General features: G+C 35.7%; 1 protein-coding gene across 1 annotated transcript in view; it reads left to right on the forward strand.

Moving 5' to 3' along the window:
• The window catches only part of LOC148940572 (sodium-dependent dopamine transporter-like), a 144089-nt gene that overhangs the window by 1716 nt on the left and 128098 nt on the right, over positions 1-14275 (forward strand). Inside the window, exon 2 of the mRNA XM_089105018.1 lies at positions 4007-4141. Coding sequence (XP_088961144.1) covers positions 4007-4141 — 135 coding nt within the window. The remainder of the gene's footprint in view (positions 1-4006; positions 4142-14275) is intronic.

The following is a 14275-nucleotide window of genomic DNA, read 5'->3' on the forward strand; positions in this document are numbered from 1 at the left end:
AATGTAAGAAATTCAAAATAAACTTTGAAAAATCAAGAAGATGTAACTTTGACAAGATAAACCACAACCAAACACTACTGAAATATTCCAACTCTTTCATTTCAATGAAAGAAATTCCAAATGAACTTTAAAAAATCAGGAAAATGTAACTGTGACAAGGTAAACCACAACCAAATACTACTGAAATATTCAAACTCTTGCATTTCAAAGAAATAAATTCGAAATGAACTTTGAAAAATCAAGAAAATGTAACTGTGACAAGGTAAACCGATACCAAACACTACTGAAATAGTCCAACTCTTGCATTTCAACGAAAGAAATTCAAAATGAACTTTTAAAAATCAAGAAAGTGTATCTGTGTCAGGGTAAACCACAACCAAACACTACTGAAATATTCCAATTCTTGCATTTCAATGAAAGAAATTCAAAATGAACTTTGAAAAATCAAGAAAATGTAACTTTGACATGGTAAACCACAACCAAACACTACTGAAATATTCCAACTCTTGCATTTCAGCGAAGGAAATTCAAAATGAACTTTGTAAAATCAAGAAAATGCATCTCTGACAATGTAAACCACAAACACACACGTCTGAAATAGTATAACACTGTCTTTTCAATGAAAAAAATTCAAGATTTAAAGTTAAAAGACCAGGATATTTAAGTGTAACACTTTCTGCCCCAACCAAAGATACCTCAAGACGAAAGACCTATACCTTGAAATGACAGAATATCAAATGGCAATTTAAGATTCTATAGCATTTAAATGTTACAAGGTAAACCACAACAAAACACTACTAAAATATTCCAACTCTTGCATTTCAAAGAAGAAAATTCAAAATGAAATTTGAAAAATCAATAAAATGTAACTGTGTCAGGTAAAACCACAACAAAAAACTACTCAAAAATTCCAACTCTTGCGTTTCAACTAAAGAAATTCAAAATGAACTTTGAAAAATTAATATTATGTAAGTTTGAATTTGTATACCGTAACGAAAAAATACTTAAATAATCCACCTCTTGCGTTTCATCGAATGATATTCAAATGAACATTGAATAATCATGTGAAATTAACATTTTTAAGTCTAAGAATGACGGGTATCAAATGAAAAATTTCAAATCTTGCATTTCAACGAAAGAAATTCAAAATGAACTTTGAAAAATCAGACCTTTGGAGGGGGAGGGGCCGGGGGAGGGGGTCGTTCTGTGTCTCAATGCACAAAAAAAAGTATAAAAATGGGGGAGGGAAGGGGAGGGGAGGAGGGGAGGGGAGGGGGAGGAGGGGAGGGGAAGGGGAGGAGGGGAGGGGAAGGGGAGGAGGATGGAGGAGATGGAGGGAGAGGGGCCCCTTTGGGGGGCCAAAGGGGGAGGGGCCCTTTGGGCCCCGGGGGGGGGGGTCTGGGGGAACCTTGAGGGCCGGGGGCCCTTTTGGGAGCCCAGTGGACCATTGAGGACCGGTGGCTTCCTTCGGGGTTGGGGTAGAGGGATTGGAACCCTTTGGGGTTGGGGTAGAGGACCTCACAACACTGTTAAAATCGAACTTGTGTATTATAACGACCACAAAGTTTTACCCTCAAATTCTCTCCTAAAATCTCTTCAAAAATCATATTTTAAAATGTCTCTAACTGTTTCGCCGAAATAATCCCATAAAATGACTAAAACGGTTTCGCCCAAATAATCCCTAAACGTAGTTTCAGCGTGTTCCTTTTGTTTGGCATCCCTGTGTTTTCACTTTGTCCCGGAGAAAATTCTCTTTGGGAATGCACCAAATACATTAATTAACTTGACGTCATCTGTCAGACATTCCCTGGAAACAATTTGATTAATGACTGAAAGCACAGGTGTTCCCCGGAAACTCATATCATTTGGCTCAAACAACAACAAGAAGGGAGTGACAAAGTTCCTGTTTTTACATTCCACTCGTCATCATCACAAATATATATACAAAGGAGTAAAGTCAAACTGTTCTTCTCAATGCTTTTGATTCTAGTAGCCGACTAATCGAACTTTTGCAAAAAACTCTGTCCATATATTCCCTCTTCCGCGCTTATGTAACCAACCCTCTGAGTGGACGAAATAGGGGATGTAACCGACTTGCTGATTGGCTGAGGAGGACGCACGTGATCTAACTGTTTCCTGGAAACTCATAACATTTGCCTAGAGCAACAACAAGAAATACTATTTCTGGATCATAACATTTGCATCGAGAATGTACATGTCCAAAACAACAACAAATGCTGTTTTCTATTTTCTGGACACTCATAACATTTGCCTAGAATGTGCACTTACAACAACAACAACATCAACACCTTTGGAAATTTAGGTCATTGACCCCATTAACCGCGTGTTCTCCCTAGGGAGGCTATGCCCGTATAAGGAGCCCTGTCATGACCTTTACCCCCCTTTCTACTTTTCTACGACAAAGCTTTCTATAAAACCTTATATGCCCCCACGGCATAACTTACAGCCCTTGCCCTGATGGCTGTGGGGGAGTGTCCTCCTCAAAAAAATAATTTCTATGTGGAAATCAACTACGTATAACAAAATGACTACCTCAAAATTTGGATTGGATGTGCTTGGGGAATGGTGGGAGTGGAAGGGGTGTTAGCTGCCTTCCAATCACTTTTGACCCATAAAAAGCCACTAGAACTGTCGATTTCCAGTCGAATGAGCCCCCTTTGAAGTTTATACGACGAACCCTTCCATATTGCCGAATCCGCGTTATCTATCTGGATTGTTTTTTCACACCGGAAAATTGTAGTATGCTAGTTTCCAAAAAATAAATTTAGAGATAAATAAATTTGCTGTACCAGGGGACCGAACCTCACTCGGTGAAATGAATTTTAGACATAAAACAGTTCAGTCTTATCTACCCTATGAAACCCCCTCCCCCGTGGAAATTAGTACCCCCCATACTTAGATTCAAACACAAGAAACTCGTTTGTGAAGTTTTATAGACTTAATTATGTTGACATTCATTTAATTTTTGCCTAATCAATGCTTGAATTGGTACCTTCATACTATGCAAAGGAAAAACAAACTTACTTTGTTAAAAATCCAGTCTGAAAAAAAAAATAGTATTTCCAGTTAAATATCTTGCTAATGTGTTCAAGTTTCCAAGTTCAATTGAACTTTTCTGTCAGTCTAAGGTAATACAATGCAAAATAACTCACATCGGGACATCTGATAATAGTAACAACGTGATTGATATTCAGTACCTCCAAATGTCAAATGTTAAAGTTTATTGACATTTCTCCAAATGCCAAACTTTATTTTGACAGTTTTTCCGGTACTTTGGTCTCTTAATATTACTTTGCAAAGAATTTAACTCACAATTGTATATAACAGATCTATTTAATCATTATTCGTATAATAAGATAAGATTTTTAAATTAGTGGCCGGCGTTTACTCCCCCCTACGGAAAACATCTCCCTCCAAAAATACCCCCTCGGAAAATACCTTCCGGAAAATACCCTCGTGGAAAATACCCCCGAGGAAATCTTCCCTCGGAAAATACTATCTCTCCCCCGTGGCTGATTGGTCTCCAATCACTTTCGACTTATAAGAAAAGGACTTGAAGTCTCAATTTCTGATCTGATGAGCCCCCTCCAAAGTTTCTGTGACCATGAGGTGGAGGTTTGGATGAGGACGGGGCAGTCCCCCTCCTATACGGAATAAATTCTGCTCATTTTTGGATTTAATGTTACTCTTTACTTTCATAATAATAGTGGAGACCAGAAATGTTCCCAGAAATCATAAGGGAGTATATATCAATTTCACATTTTAATGTTTTTTTTAATTTTCTTTTGTACTCCGTCCCCCCCCCCGAAGCGAGGATGTCTTTTCCAGGGGATATTTTCGACAGAGGGGGGTATTTTCCGTGGGGGGTATTTTCAAGGGGGTAAATGCCTAGAACCGTTATATTGTTACTATTTTGAGCCATAATTGTTTTGGCTACTACAATTCTCCAGTGGAAATATTTTGCTTTACACACCTTAATTTTCAGGTGCCTTTCTTGTTCCGTATATCATCATGTTGTGCATTGGTGGAATCCCTTTGTTTTTTATGGAGCTAGCACTGGGTCAATTTCACCGAAAAGGTGCAATCACTTGCTGGGGTAGGATAGTTCCACTCTTAAAAGGTATGTTTTCTATTATTTTTAGGATTTGTAAATGCGAAAAACATTCCCTTTCCTATTGAGTTTAGTAAAACCTAATAAGTAATGCCCTTTTTGAATTGAATTATTAAGCGACTTTCACACTACGTATGTAAGTTTCTAAGCTAAGTGCATGGGGGTCGTTTGGGGCGGGGGGAAGGGCAAGGGGGAAGTTGCCCCCCTCAACAATGTGGAGAAAAAAAATCATTATATATCCCATACCCCTTGACTATCCAGATATAGACCCCTCTCCCCCCCCCAATAAAAATGCTGGAGATTCGCCCTGGCTAAGTGGTTAAGTTACGATAAGTATGACCTTTTATGCTTAAGCAAGTCTTTTTATAATAGGCTGACGAAAGAAATAAATAACACTATAACGATCATCGGTCAAAAAGATCATAGTAATCACAAGCAGACTATTCAAAAATTATACATGTGGAATGGATATGGGAATTCTGGCTCTTATTAAACTAGAAAGATTTTTTAGGAAAAGTTTATCAATTTGACTTCAAAATATACCAACTAATCATCCGGAAGTTTCATTATCTTGCTGCTACATTGGCTTTTCCATAACATTAATTAAAAAAAGCTTTTTGCACAAATAAGTTTTGGGTGTATGTTGTTAAAAATTGCTGAAAATATTTCTCCAGCATACAAATAGCAGGTCAAACTATAAAGTCTTAAAAAAACGAAAAGATTTAAATTATTATTTTCTTTTTCCCTGAAAAGACTATGTCAATATAGAAATAGCTGAAATTAATTAAAGAAAAACTTTTTCCACAAAATAAGTTTTTCAAAGAAGAGTAAAGAACTCCATTAAACAAAAAATGAGCATAAATAAAATCAAATAATCTACCAAGCGTGAAACTATCAGAAATCAGCATCAATAAATAAATGAAACCCAAAACGAACAGAAATTACAATAAATAACCGAGTCAAACTCAAAACAAGCAGAAATTAACATAAGTTGGGCTCAAAACCCCTTTGCCTTCCCAAAGCCAGAACAAAATTTGCACTTGTAAGCGTGAGAGGGGGGTTAATTACTCTCTACTCAATTTCCAATCAAATGAGCCCTTTTTGAAATTTCTACAATAACTTTCTATATAAACTTTATATGCCCCCAGGGCTTCAATTACAACCCTTGCACTGAGGGCTCTGAAGGGGTTATCATCCTAAAAGACATGATTTCAAGAACTTTCAACTACGTTGGACAAAATGGATATCTCGAAATTTTGATTGGATGTGTTTGGGAAATGGTGGGCGTGAGAGGGGCGTTAGTCGCTCTCCAATCACTTTTAAATATTAAAAAATGCACTGGCCCTTTCAATTTGCAATTGAATAAGTACTTTTGAAGTTTCTACGGCAACGCTTTCTATAAGAACCTTATATGCCCCCAGGGCATAGCTTACAATCCTTGTCCTGAGAGCTGTGGGAGGGGTTGTCATCCTCAAAAACCTCATTTCCAAAACTCTCGACTACGTTGAACAAAATGGCTATCTAAAAAATTTGATTGTATGTGTTTGGGGAAAAGGTGGTCGTGAGAGGGGGGGGGGGTCAATTACTCTCCACTCACTTTCGAAAGGGCAGTTTTCAATTTCCAAACAAGTGAGCCGTTTTTGAAAATTTCACAACAACTTTCGATATAAACCTTATATGCCCCCAGGGCATAACTTATATCCTTTGCACTGAGGGCTCTGAGGGGGTTATCATCCTCAAAGACCTAATTTCCAGAACTTTCGACTACGTTGAAGAAAATGGATATCTCAAAATTTTGATTGGTTGTGTTTGGGGAAATGGTGGGTGTGAGAGGGGGGTTAGGTGTCCTTCAATCACTTTCGACTTTTAAAAGGGCATTAGCCCCTTAAATTTTCAATTGAATGAGCCCTTTTAATGTTTTTACAACATCGCTTTCTATAAAAACCTTACATGCTCTCAGGGCATAACTGACAACCCTTGCCCTGAGGGCTATGGGGGGGAGGGGTGGTCATCCTTAAAGACCTAAATTCCAAAACTTTCAACTACGTTGAACGAAATGGCTCTCTAAAAATTTTGATTGGATGTGTTTGGGGAAAAGGTGGGCGTGAGAGGGGGGGGGGGGTCAATTACTCTCCACTCACTTTCGACTATTAAAAAGGGCAATTTCAATTTCCAAACAAATGAGCCCTTTTTTAAATTTTTACAGCAACTTTGTATAAAAACCTTATATGCCCCAGGGCATAACTTACAAACCTTGCATTGAGGACTCTGAGGGGGTTATCATCCTAAAAGACCTAATTTCAAGAACTTTCGACTACGTTAAACAAAATGGATATTTCAGAATTTTGATTGGATGTGCTTGGGAAAATGGTGGGCGTGAGAGGGGCGTTAGTTGCTCTCTTATCACTTTCAACTATTAAAAAAGGCACTAGCCCTTTCAATTTCCAAATGAATGAGCCCTTTTAAAGTTTCTACGACAACGCTTTCAATAAAAACCTTATATGCCCCAAGGGCATACACACAAACCTTGCCCTGAGTGCTCTGGGGGGGGGGATTCTCATCCTCAAAGACCTAATGTTCAAAACTTTCAACTACGCTGAACAAAATGGCTATCCAAAAATTTTGATTGGATATGTTTGGGGAAAAGGTGGGATTGAGAGGGGAGTCTATTACTCTCAACTCACTTTCGACTATTAAAAAGGGCAATTTCAATTTCAAACAAATGAGCCCTTTTTGAAATTTTTACAGCAACTTTCTATATAAACCTTATGTGCCCCAGGGCATAAATTATAACCCTTGCCTGGAGGAATTTAAGGGGGTTATCATTCTCAAAGATTTAATTTCCAAAGCTGTTAACTCTATTAAGAAAAGTGTATATCTCAAAAATAGGAGGGGATGTGTTTGGGGACAGGGTAGATGTGAGAGGGGGGTTAGCTGCCCTTACATCACTGCCGACTATTAAAGATGCAAAGCCCTGTCAATTTCCAATTAGAGAACCCTTTTTGATTGTTTTTATAACATCGCTTTCTATAAAAACCTTACATGCTCCCAGGGCATAACTTACAACCCTTGCCCTGAGGGTTGTGGGGGGATGTGTTGTCATTCTTAAAGACCTCATTTCCAAAACTTTCAACTACGTTGAATAAAATGGCTATCTAAAATTTTTGATTGGATGTTTTTGGGGAAAAGGTGGGAGTGAAAGGGGGGTTAGTTAACCTCAAATCACTTTCGACTATTAAAAAGGGCACTAGCCCTTTGAATTTCCAATCGAATGAGCCCTTTTTCAAGTTTCTATGACAAAGATTTCAATAAAAACCTTATGTGTTCCAGGGCATAACTTATAACCCCTGCCCTGAAGGCTGTGGGGGGAGTGTCCTGTTCAAAGGTATAATATCCTGTACTTTAAACTGCGTTGAAAAAAATGGCTTTCTAACAATTTCGATTGGATGCTTCTGGGTAAATGATGGGGTTTAAAAGGATGTTAGCTGACTTCCAATCACTTTCAACCGTTTAAAATAGCACTAGCCATTTCAATTTCTAATCAAATGAGCCTTTTTTGAAGTTTCTACGACAACGCGTTCTAAAAAAACCTTTTATGCCCCCAGGGCATAACTTACAACCCTTGCCCTGAGGGCTGTTGGGGAGTTTCCTCCTCAAAAACATAATTTCTGTCTGGAAATCAAATACGCTGAACAAAATGGTTATCTAAAAATTTTGATTGGATGTGTATGGGAAAAAGGTGGGCGAGAGAGGAGAATTAGTTACTCTCAAATTACTTTCGACTATTAAAAAGGGCACTAGACCTTGGAATTTCCAATCTAATGAGCCCTTTTTCAATTTTCTACGACAAAGATTTCAATAAAAACTTATATGCACCCGGGGCATAACTTATAACCCTTGCCCTGAAGACTGAGGGGGGAGTGTCCTGCTCAAAGGTATAATTTCCTGAACTTTAAGCTGCGTGGGAGAAAAATGGTTATCTCAAATTTTTGATTGGATGTGTTTGGGGAATTGGTTGGCGTGGAAGGGGTGTTAGTTGCCTTCCAATTACTTTCGACTATTAAAAAGGCCACTAGCCATTTCAATTTCTAGTTTACTGAGCCCTTTTTGAAGTTTCGACGACAACGCTTTCTATAAAAACCTTATATGCCCCCAGGGCATAACTTATAACCCTTGCCCTGAGGGCTGTTAGGGGGTTGTCATCCTCAAAGACCTAATTTACAGAACTTAAAACTACGTTGAATAAAATGACTATCTCAAAATTGTGATTGGATGTGTTTGGGAAAAAGTGGGCGTGAGAGGGCGGTTAGTTGACCTCCAATCACTTTCGACTATTAAAAAGGGCACTAGCCCTTTGAATTTCCAATCGAATTAGCCTTTTTGAAGTTTCTACGACAACGCCTTCTATAAAATGCCATATATGCCCCCAGGGCATAAATTAAAACCCTTGCCCTGAGGCCTTTTAGGGGGTTGTCATCCTCAAAGACCTAATTTACAGAACTTAAAACTACGTTGAATAAAATGACTATCTCAAAATTTTGATTGGATGTGTTTGGGAAAAAGTGGGCGTGAGAGGGCGGTTAGTTGACCTCCAATCACTTTCGAGTTCTAAAAACGACATTAGCCCTTTGAATTTCAAATAGAACAAACCTGCTTTTAACTTTCTAGAACAGCACTTTCTAAACAAACTTCTTATATATAATGCTTCTTATATATGCCCCCAGGGCATAACTTACAACTCTTGCCCTGAAGGCTGTGGGGGAGTGTCCTCCTCAAAAACATAATTTTTATCTGGAAATTAACTACGCTGAACAAAATGGCTATCTCAGAACTTTGATTGGATGTGTTTCGGGAAATAGTGGGCGTGGAAGGGGTTTTAGTTGCCTTCCAATCACTTTTGACTATAGAAGAGGGCACAAGCCACTCCTATTTCCAATTGAATGAGCCCTTTTCGAAAGTTTCTACGACAACTTCTTCGATACGAAGTGCCCTGCTCTAAAGGAAAAAAAATAATAAATAATACATTGTGCCAACACCGTTCTTGTATACCCTCAGGGCATAACTTAAAACCCTTGCCCCGAGGGTTTTGGGGGAGTGTCCTCCTCAAAACCGTATTTTCTATCTGGAAATCAACTATGTTGAACAAAATGGCTATCTCAAAATTTTAATGGGATTTGTTTGGGGGAATGATGGGCGTGGGGGGGGGGGGGTACTTGCCCTCCAATCACTTTCGACTATTAAAAAGGGCACTAGCCACTCCAATTTCAAATCGAATGAGCCATTTTCACGGTTTCTATGACAACTCCTTCGATACGAAGTGCCGGGGTATGGAAAAAAATAATAATAATTCATTGCGCCAACATCGTTCTTTACTTAGGCAGCGCTATTGCGCTGCCTGTGATAATATAAGCTCATGTAACGAAGAATCTCAGGCAGCGCAATACCGCTGCCTAAGTATAGAACGATGTTGGCACAATGTATTTTTTTTTTTTTTTGGTTTCCATATCATGGATTTTTTTAATGGACTTTTTCTTAAGGAGCACAGGAAAGGCAATGGGAGACCATGGAAACAAATGGTAGTAGAAGGGGGGGGGTGCTACTCCGAACATTACCACGTGGTTTATGGTTTTCTCACTGAGAATGAAAAAACAGAATTTTTCTCACATGAAAAAACATGATTTTTCTCACTTTTATGGATGTTTTCTTGGACGGTTATGTGTGTTGTTCAATTTTTTTGATATTTTTAATGTATTTCAACATCAATTTATGTCTCTTTTATGGTTTTTGTCAGTGATAATGAAAAAAACAACGACGAGTACAATAATTTATGGATGTTTTATGGTTTTTGTCAGTGAGAATGTAAAAAAAGTATTTTTCTCACTTTGATGGATGTTTCTTGGATGTTCTCACTTTGATGGATGTTTCTTGGATGTTCTCACTTTGATGGATGTTTCTTGGATGTTCTCACTTTGATTATTTGTTGTTGTTTGTCCAGGTGTAATGACAATGGGGTGATTTACATAATCGAGGGGAATTATTGATTCACGAAAGGGGAATTAAGGAACAAACATGGCTTCTTTGTTGTTTGGCTAACCTAACCTGAGAAATTGATTTACATAATCAGCGGGGGAGTTATTGATTCACGAAAGGGGAATTAAGAAAGAAACATGGGTTCTTTGATCTTTGGCTAGCCTAACCTGAGAAATTGATTTACATAATCGGCGGGGAATTATTGATTCACGAAAGGGGAATTAAGAAACAAACATGGCTTCTTTGATCTTTAGGCTAACCTAACCTGAGAAATTTGATTTACATAATCGCTAGGGGCAATATATTGATCTAGGACTCGGGGGGGGAGTGAATTTCCGAGAACTTGATTTACATAATCGCTAGGGGGATTATTGATTTACGAAAAGGAGAATAAAGAAACAAGTATGGCTTCTTTGATCTTAGGTCTGAGCGATAAACGCTCTTTAGGTCAGAGAGAAAAATAAATGTTCTATTTTTAAATAGGGCTTCATTGATCTTTAGTGACAGGAATTAGAAATGACATCACTTGTTATCTTGGAATTATGCGGGAGTCCAAATAGATAGAAATTCTATTTTTAAATACGGCTTCACTGATCTTTAAGTCGGAGAGATAAATTGATATTCTAACGAAACCATAATAGTGTAGCTAGGAACATTTATGAGATGAAGAGATTAACGCGGAGAAAGGGTTTCCCAGTAATTTCAAATGTGACGACGCAGGAATGCCAAAAACAAAAAGGACTCGCATAAATTACGTTTAGGGGTTATTTGAGTGAAAGTGTTTTAGATCTTTTAGGGATTTATTTCGACAAAACAGTTAGAGACATTTCAGAAGAGGATTTTAAAAGATGTTTTAGTAGAGGATTTGAGTGTGGTCGTTATAATACACAAGTTCTATTTAAACAGTGTTATGAGGTCCTCTACCCCAACCCCAAAGGGCCCCCATCCCCCTACCCCGACCCCGAAGGAAGCCCCCGGCCCAATAGCTTAGAGTCTTAGCTTAGAGTTTTTGTTAAAGTTGAAGTTTAGTTTAGTAATAGTTAAGAGTTTAGAGTCTTAGCTTAGAGTCTTAGCTTAGAGTTTTAGTTTAGTCTAGTTTTAGTTAATATTTTAGAGTTTTTTAGATTAGAGTCTTAGATTAGAGTTTTTTTTATATTTCTAGTTTATTTTAGTTTTAGTTAATAGTTTAGAGTTTTAGCATAGATTATTAGCTTAGAGTTCTAGTTAGAGTTGAAGTTTAGTTAAGTTTTATTTAAGAGTTTCGAGTTTTAGCTTAGAGTCTTACCTTATATTTTTTGTTAGAGTTTTAGTTTAGTTTTAGTTAAGAGTTTAGAGTTTTACCTTAGAGTCTTAGCTTAGAGTTTTAGTTAGAGTTCTAGTTTAGTAAAGTTATAGTTAAGAGTTTAGAGTTTTAACGTAGAGTCATAGCTTAGAGTTTTAGTTAGAGTTCTAGTTCAGTTTAGTTTTCGTTAAGAGTTTAGAGTTTTAGCTTAGAGTCTTAGCTTATAGTTTGTGTTAGAGTTCTAGTTTAGTTTAGTTATAGTTAAGAGTCTCGAGTTTTTAGCTTACAGTCTTAGCTTAGAGTTTCTGTTAGATTTCTAGTTTAGTTTAGTTATGGTTAAGAATTTGGAGTTTTACCTCAGAGTTATAGCCTAGAGTTTTAGATAAAGTTCTAATTTATTAAAGTTATAGAAATGAGTTTAGATATTTACATTAGCTTCATTGATTATATTTTTATTTAAAGTTATAGATCAGTTTATTTATAGTTGATATTTAAGATTTTATATTTGAGTCTTATCTTATATTGTTTGATAGAGTTCTAGTTTATTTTAGTTATAGTTAAGAGTATCGAGTTTTTAAATTAGAGTCTTAGCTTAGAGTTTATGTTAGAGTTCTAGTTTAGTTTACTTATAGTTAAGAGTTTAGAGTTTTGGCGTAGAGTCTTAGGTTAGAGTTTGTGTTAGAGTTCTAGTTTAGTTTAGTAATAGTTAAGAGTTTAGAGTTTTAGCTTAGAGTATTAGCTTAGAGATTTTGTTAGAGTTCTAGTTTAGTTTAGTTATAGTTAAGAGTTTGGTGTTTTACCTTAGAGACTTAGCTTAGAGTTTTAGTTTAGTTTAGTTTTAGTTAAGATTTTAAAGTTTTAGCTTAGAGTCTTATCTTAGAGTTTTTATTAGAGTTCTAGTTTAGTTTAGTTTTAGTTAAGAGTTTAGTGTTTTTAGCCTAGAGTCTTAGTTTAGATTTTTTTTTTGAAGTTCTAGCTTAGTTTAGAGTTTTAGCTTATACTTGGAGTTTTATTTAGGGTTCTGTTTTAGTTTAGTTTTATTTATGATTTTACAGTTTTAGCTTAGAGTCCTAGCTTAGATTTTCTGTTATATTTCTATTTTAGTTTATATATAGTTAAAAGTTTTTTGTTTAAACCTGTAGAATCAGCTTAGAGTTTTAGTTTAGTTTAGTTTTACTTAAGAGTTTAGAGTTTTAGCTTAGAATCTCAGCTTAGAGTTTTTGTTAGAGTTCTAGTTTAGTTTAGTTTTAGTTAAGAGTTTAGTGTTTTTAACTTAGAGTCTTAGTTTAGAGTTTATGTTGAAGTTCTAGTTTAATTTAGTTTTAGCTAAGAGTTTAGAGTTTTACCATAGAGTCTTAGCTTAGAGTTTTAGTTAGAGTTAAAGTTTAGTTTAGTTACAGTTAAGAATTTAGATTTGGTTTAGTTAAGAGTTTAGAGTTTTAGCTTAGAGTCTTAGCTTAGAGTTTTTGTTAGAGTTCTAGTTTAGTTTAGTTATAGTTAAGAGTTTGGAGTTTTACCTTAGAGACTTAGCTTAGAGTTTTAGTTTAGTTTAGTTTGGTTAAGTTTTAGTTAAGAGTTTAGAGTTTTAGCTGAGTCTCAGCTTAGAGTTTTTGTTAGAGTTCTAGTTTAGTTTAGTTTTAGTTAAGAGTTTAGAGTTTTACCTTAGAGTCTTAGCTTAGAGTTTTTGTTAGAGTTCTAGTTTAGTTTAATTTTAGTTAAGAATTTGATGTTTTACCTTTGAGTTTTAGTTAGAGTTCTAGTTTAGTTTACTTTTAGTTAAGAGTTTAGAGTTTTACCTTAGAGTCTTAGCTTAGAGTTTTAGTTAGAGTTCTAGTTTAGTTTAGTTTTAGTTAAGAGTTTAGAATTTTAGCTTAGAGTCTCAGCTTAAAGTTTTTGTTAGAGTTCTTGTTCATTTTAGTTTTAGTTATGAGTTTAGAGTTTTTAGCTTAGAGTCTTAGCTTAGAGTTTTTGTTGAAGTTCTAGTTTAGTTTAGTTTTAGTTAATAGTTTTAGTTTAGAGTCTTAGCTTAAAGTTTTTGTTAGAGTTGAAGTTTAGTTTAGTAATAGTTAAGAGTTTAGAGTTTTAGCTTAGAGTCTTAGCTTAGAGTTTTTGTTAGAGTTCTAGTTTAGTTTAGTTACAGTAAAGAGTTTGGAGTTTTACCTTCGAGACATAGCTTAGAGTTTTAGTTTAGTTTAGTTTTATTTCATAGCTTAGAGTTTCTTAGCTTAGAGTCTTAGCTTAGAGTTTTAGTTAGAGTTCTAGTTTAGTTTAGTTTTATTTAAGATTTTAGAGTTTTACCATAGAGTCTTAGCTTAGAGTTCTAGTTTGAGTTTAAGTTTAGTTTATTTTCATTTAAGAGTATAGAGTATTAGCTTAGAGTCGTAGCTTAGAATTTTACTTAAAGTTGTAGTTTAGTTAAGTTTTAGTTAAGAGTTTAGAGTTTTAGCCTAGAGTCTTACCTTAGAGTTTTTGTTAGAGTTCTAGTTTAGTTTAGTTTTAGTTAAGAGTTTAGAGTTTTAGCTTAGAGTCTTATCTTAGAGTTTTTATTATAGTTCTAGTTTAGTTTAGTTTTAGTTAAGAGTTTAGAGTTTTTAGCTTAGAGTCTTAGTTTAGAGTTTTTGCTAGAGTTCTAGTTTAGTTTAGTTTTAGTTAAGAGTTTGGTGTTTTACCATAGAGACCTAGCTTAGAGTTTTAGTTTAGTTTAGTTTTACTTAAGAGTTTAGAATTTTAGCTTAGAATCTTAGCTTAGAGTTTTATGTTAGAGTTCTAATTTATTTTAGTTCTAGTTAAGAGTTTAGAGTTTTTAACTTAGAGTCTTAGTTTAGAGTTTA

This window comes from Artemia sp. Qi Xiang Cuo, chromosome 19, assembly GCF_049724085.1.
Source record: "Artemia sp. Qi Xiang Cuo chromosome 19, ASM4972408v1, whole genome shotgun sequence".
In the NCBI taxonomy this organism is placed as follows: Eukaryota; Metazoa; Arthropoda; class Branchiopoda; order Anostraca; family Artemiidae; genus Artemia; species Artemia sp. Qi Xiang Cuo.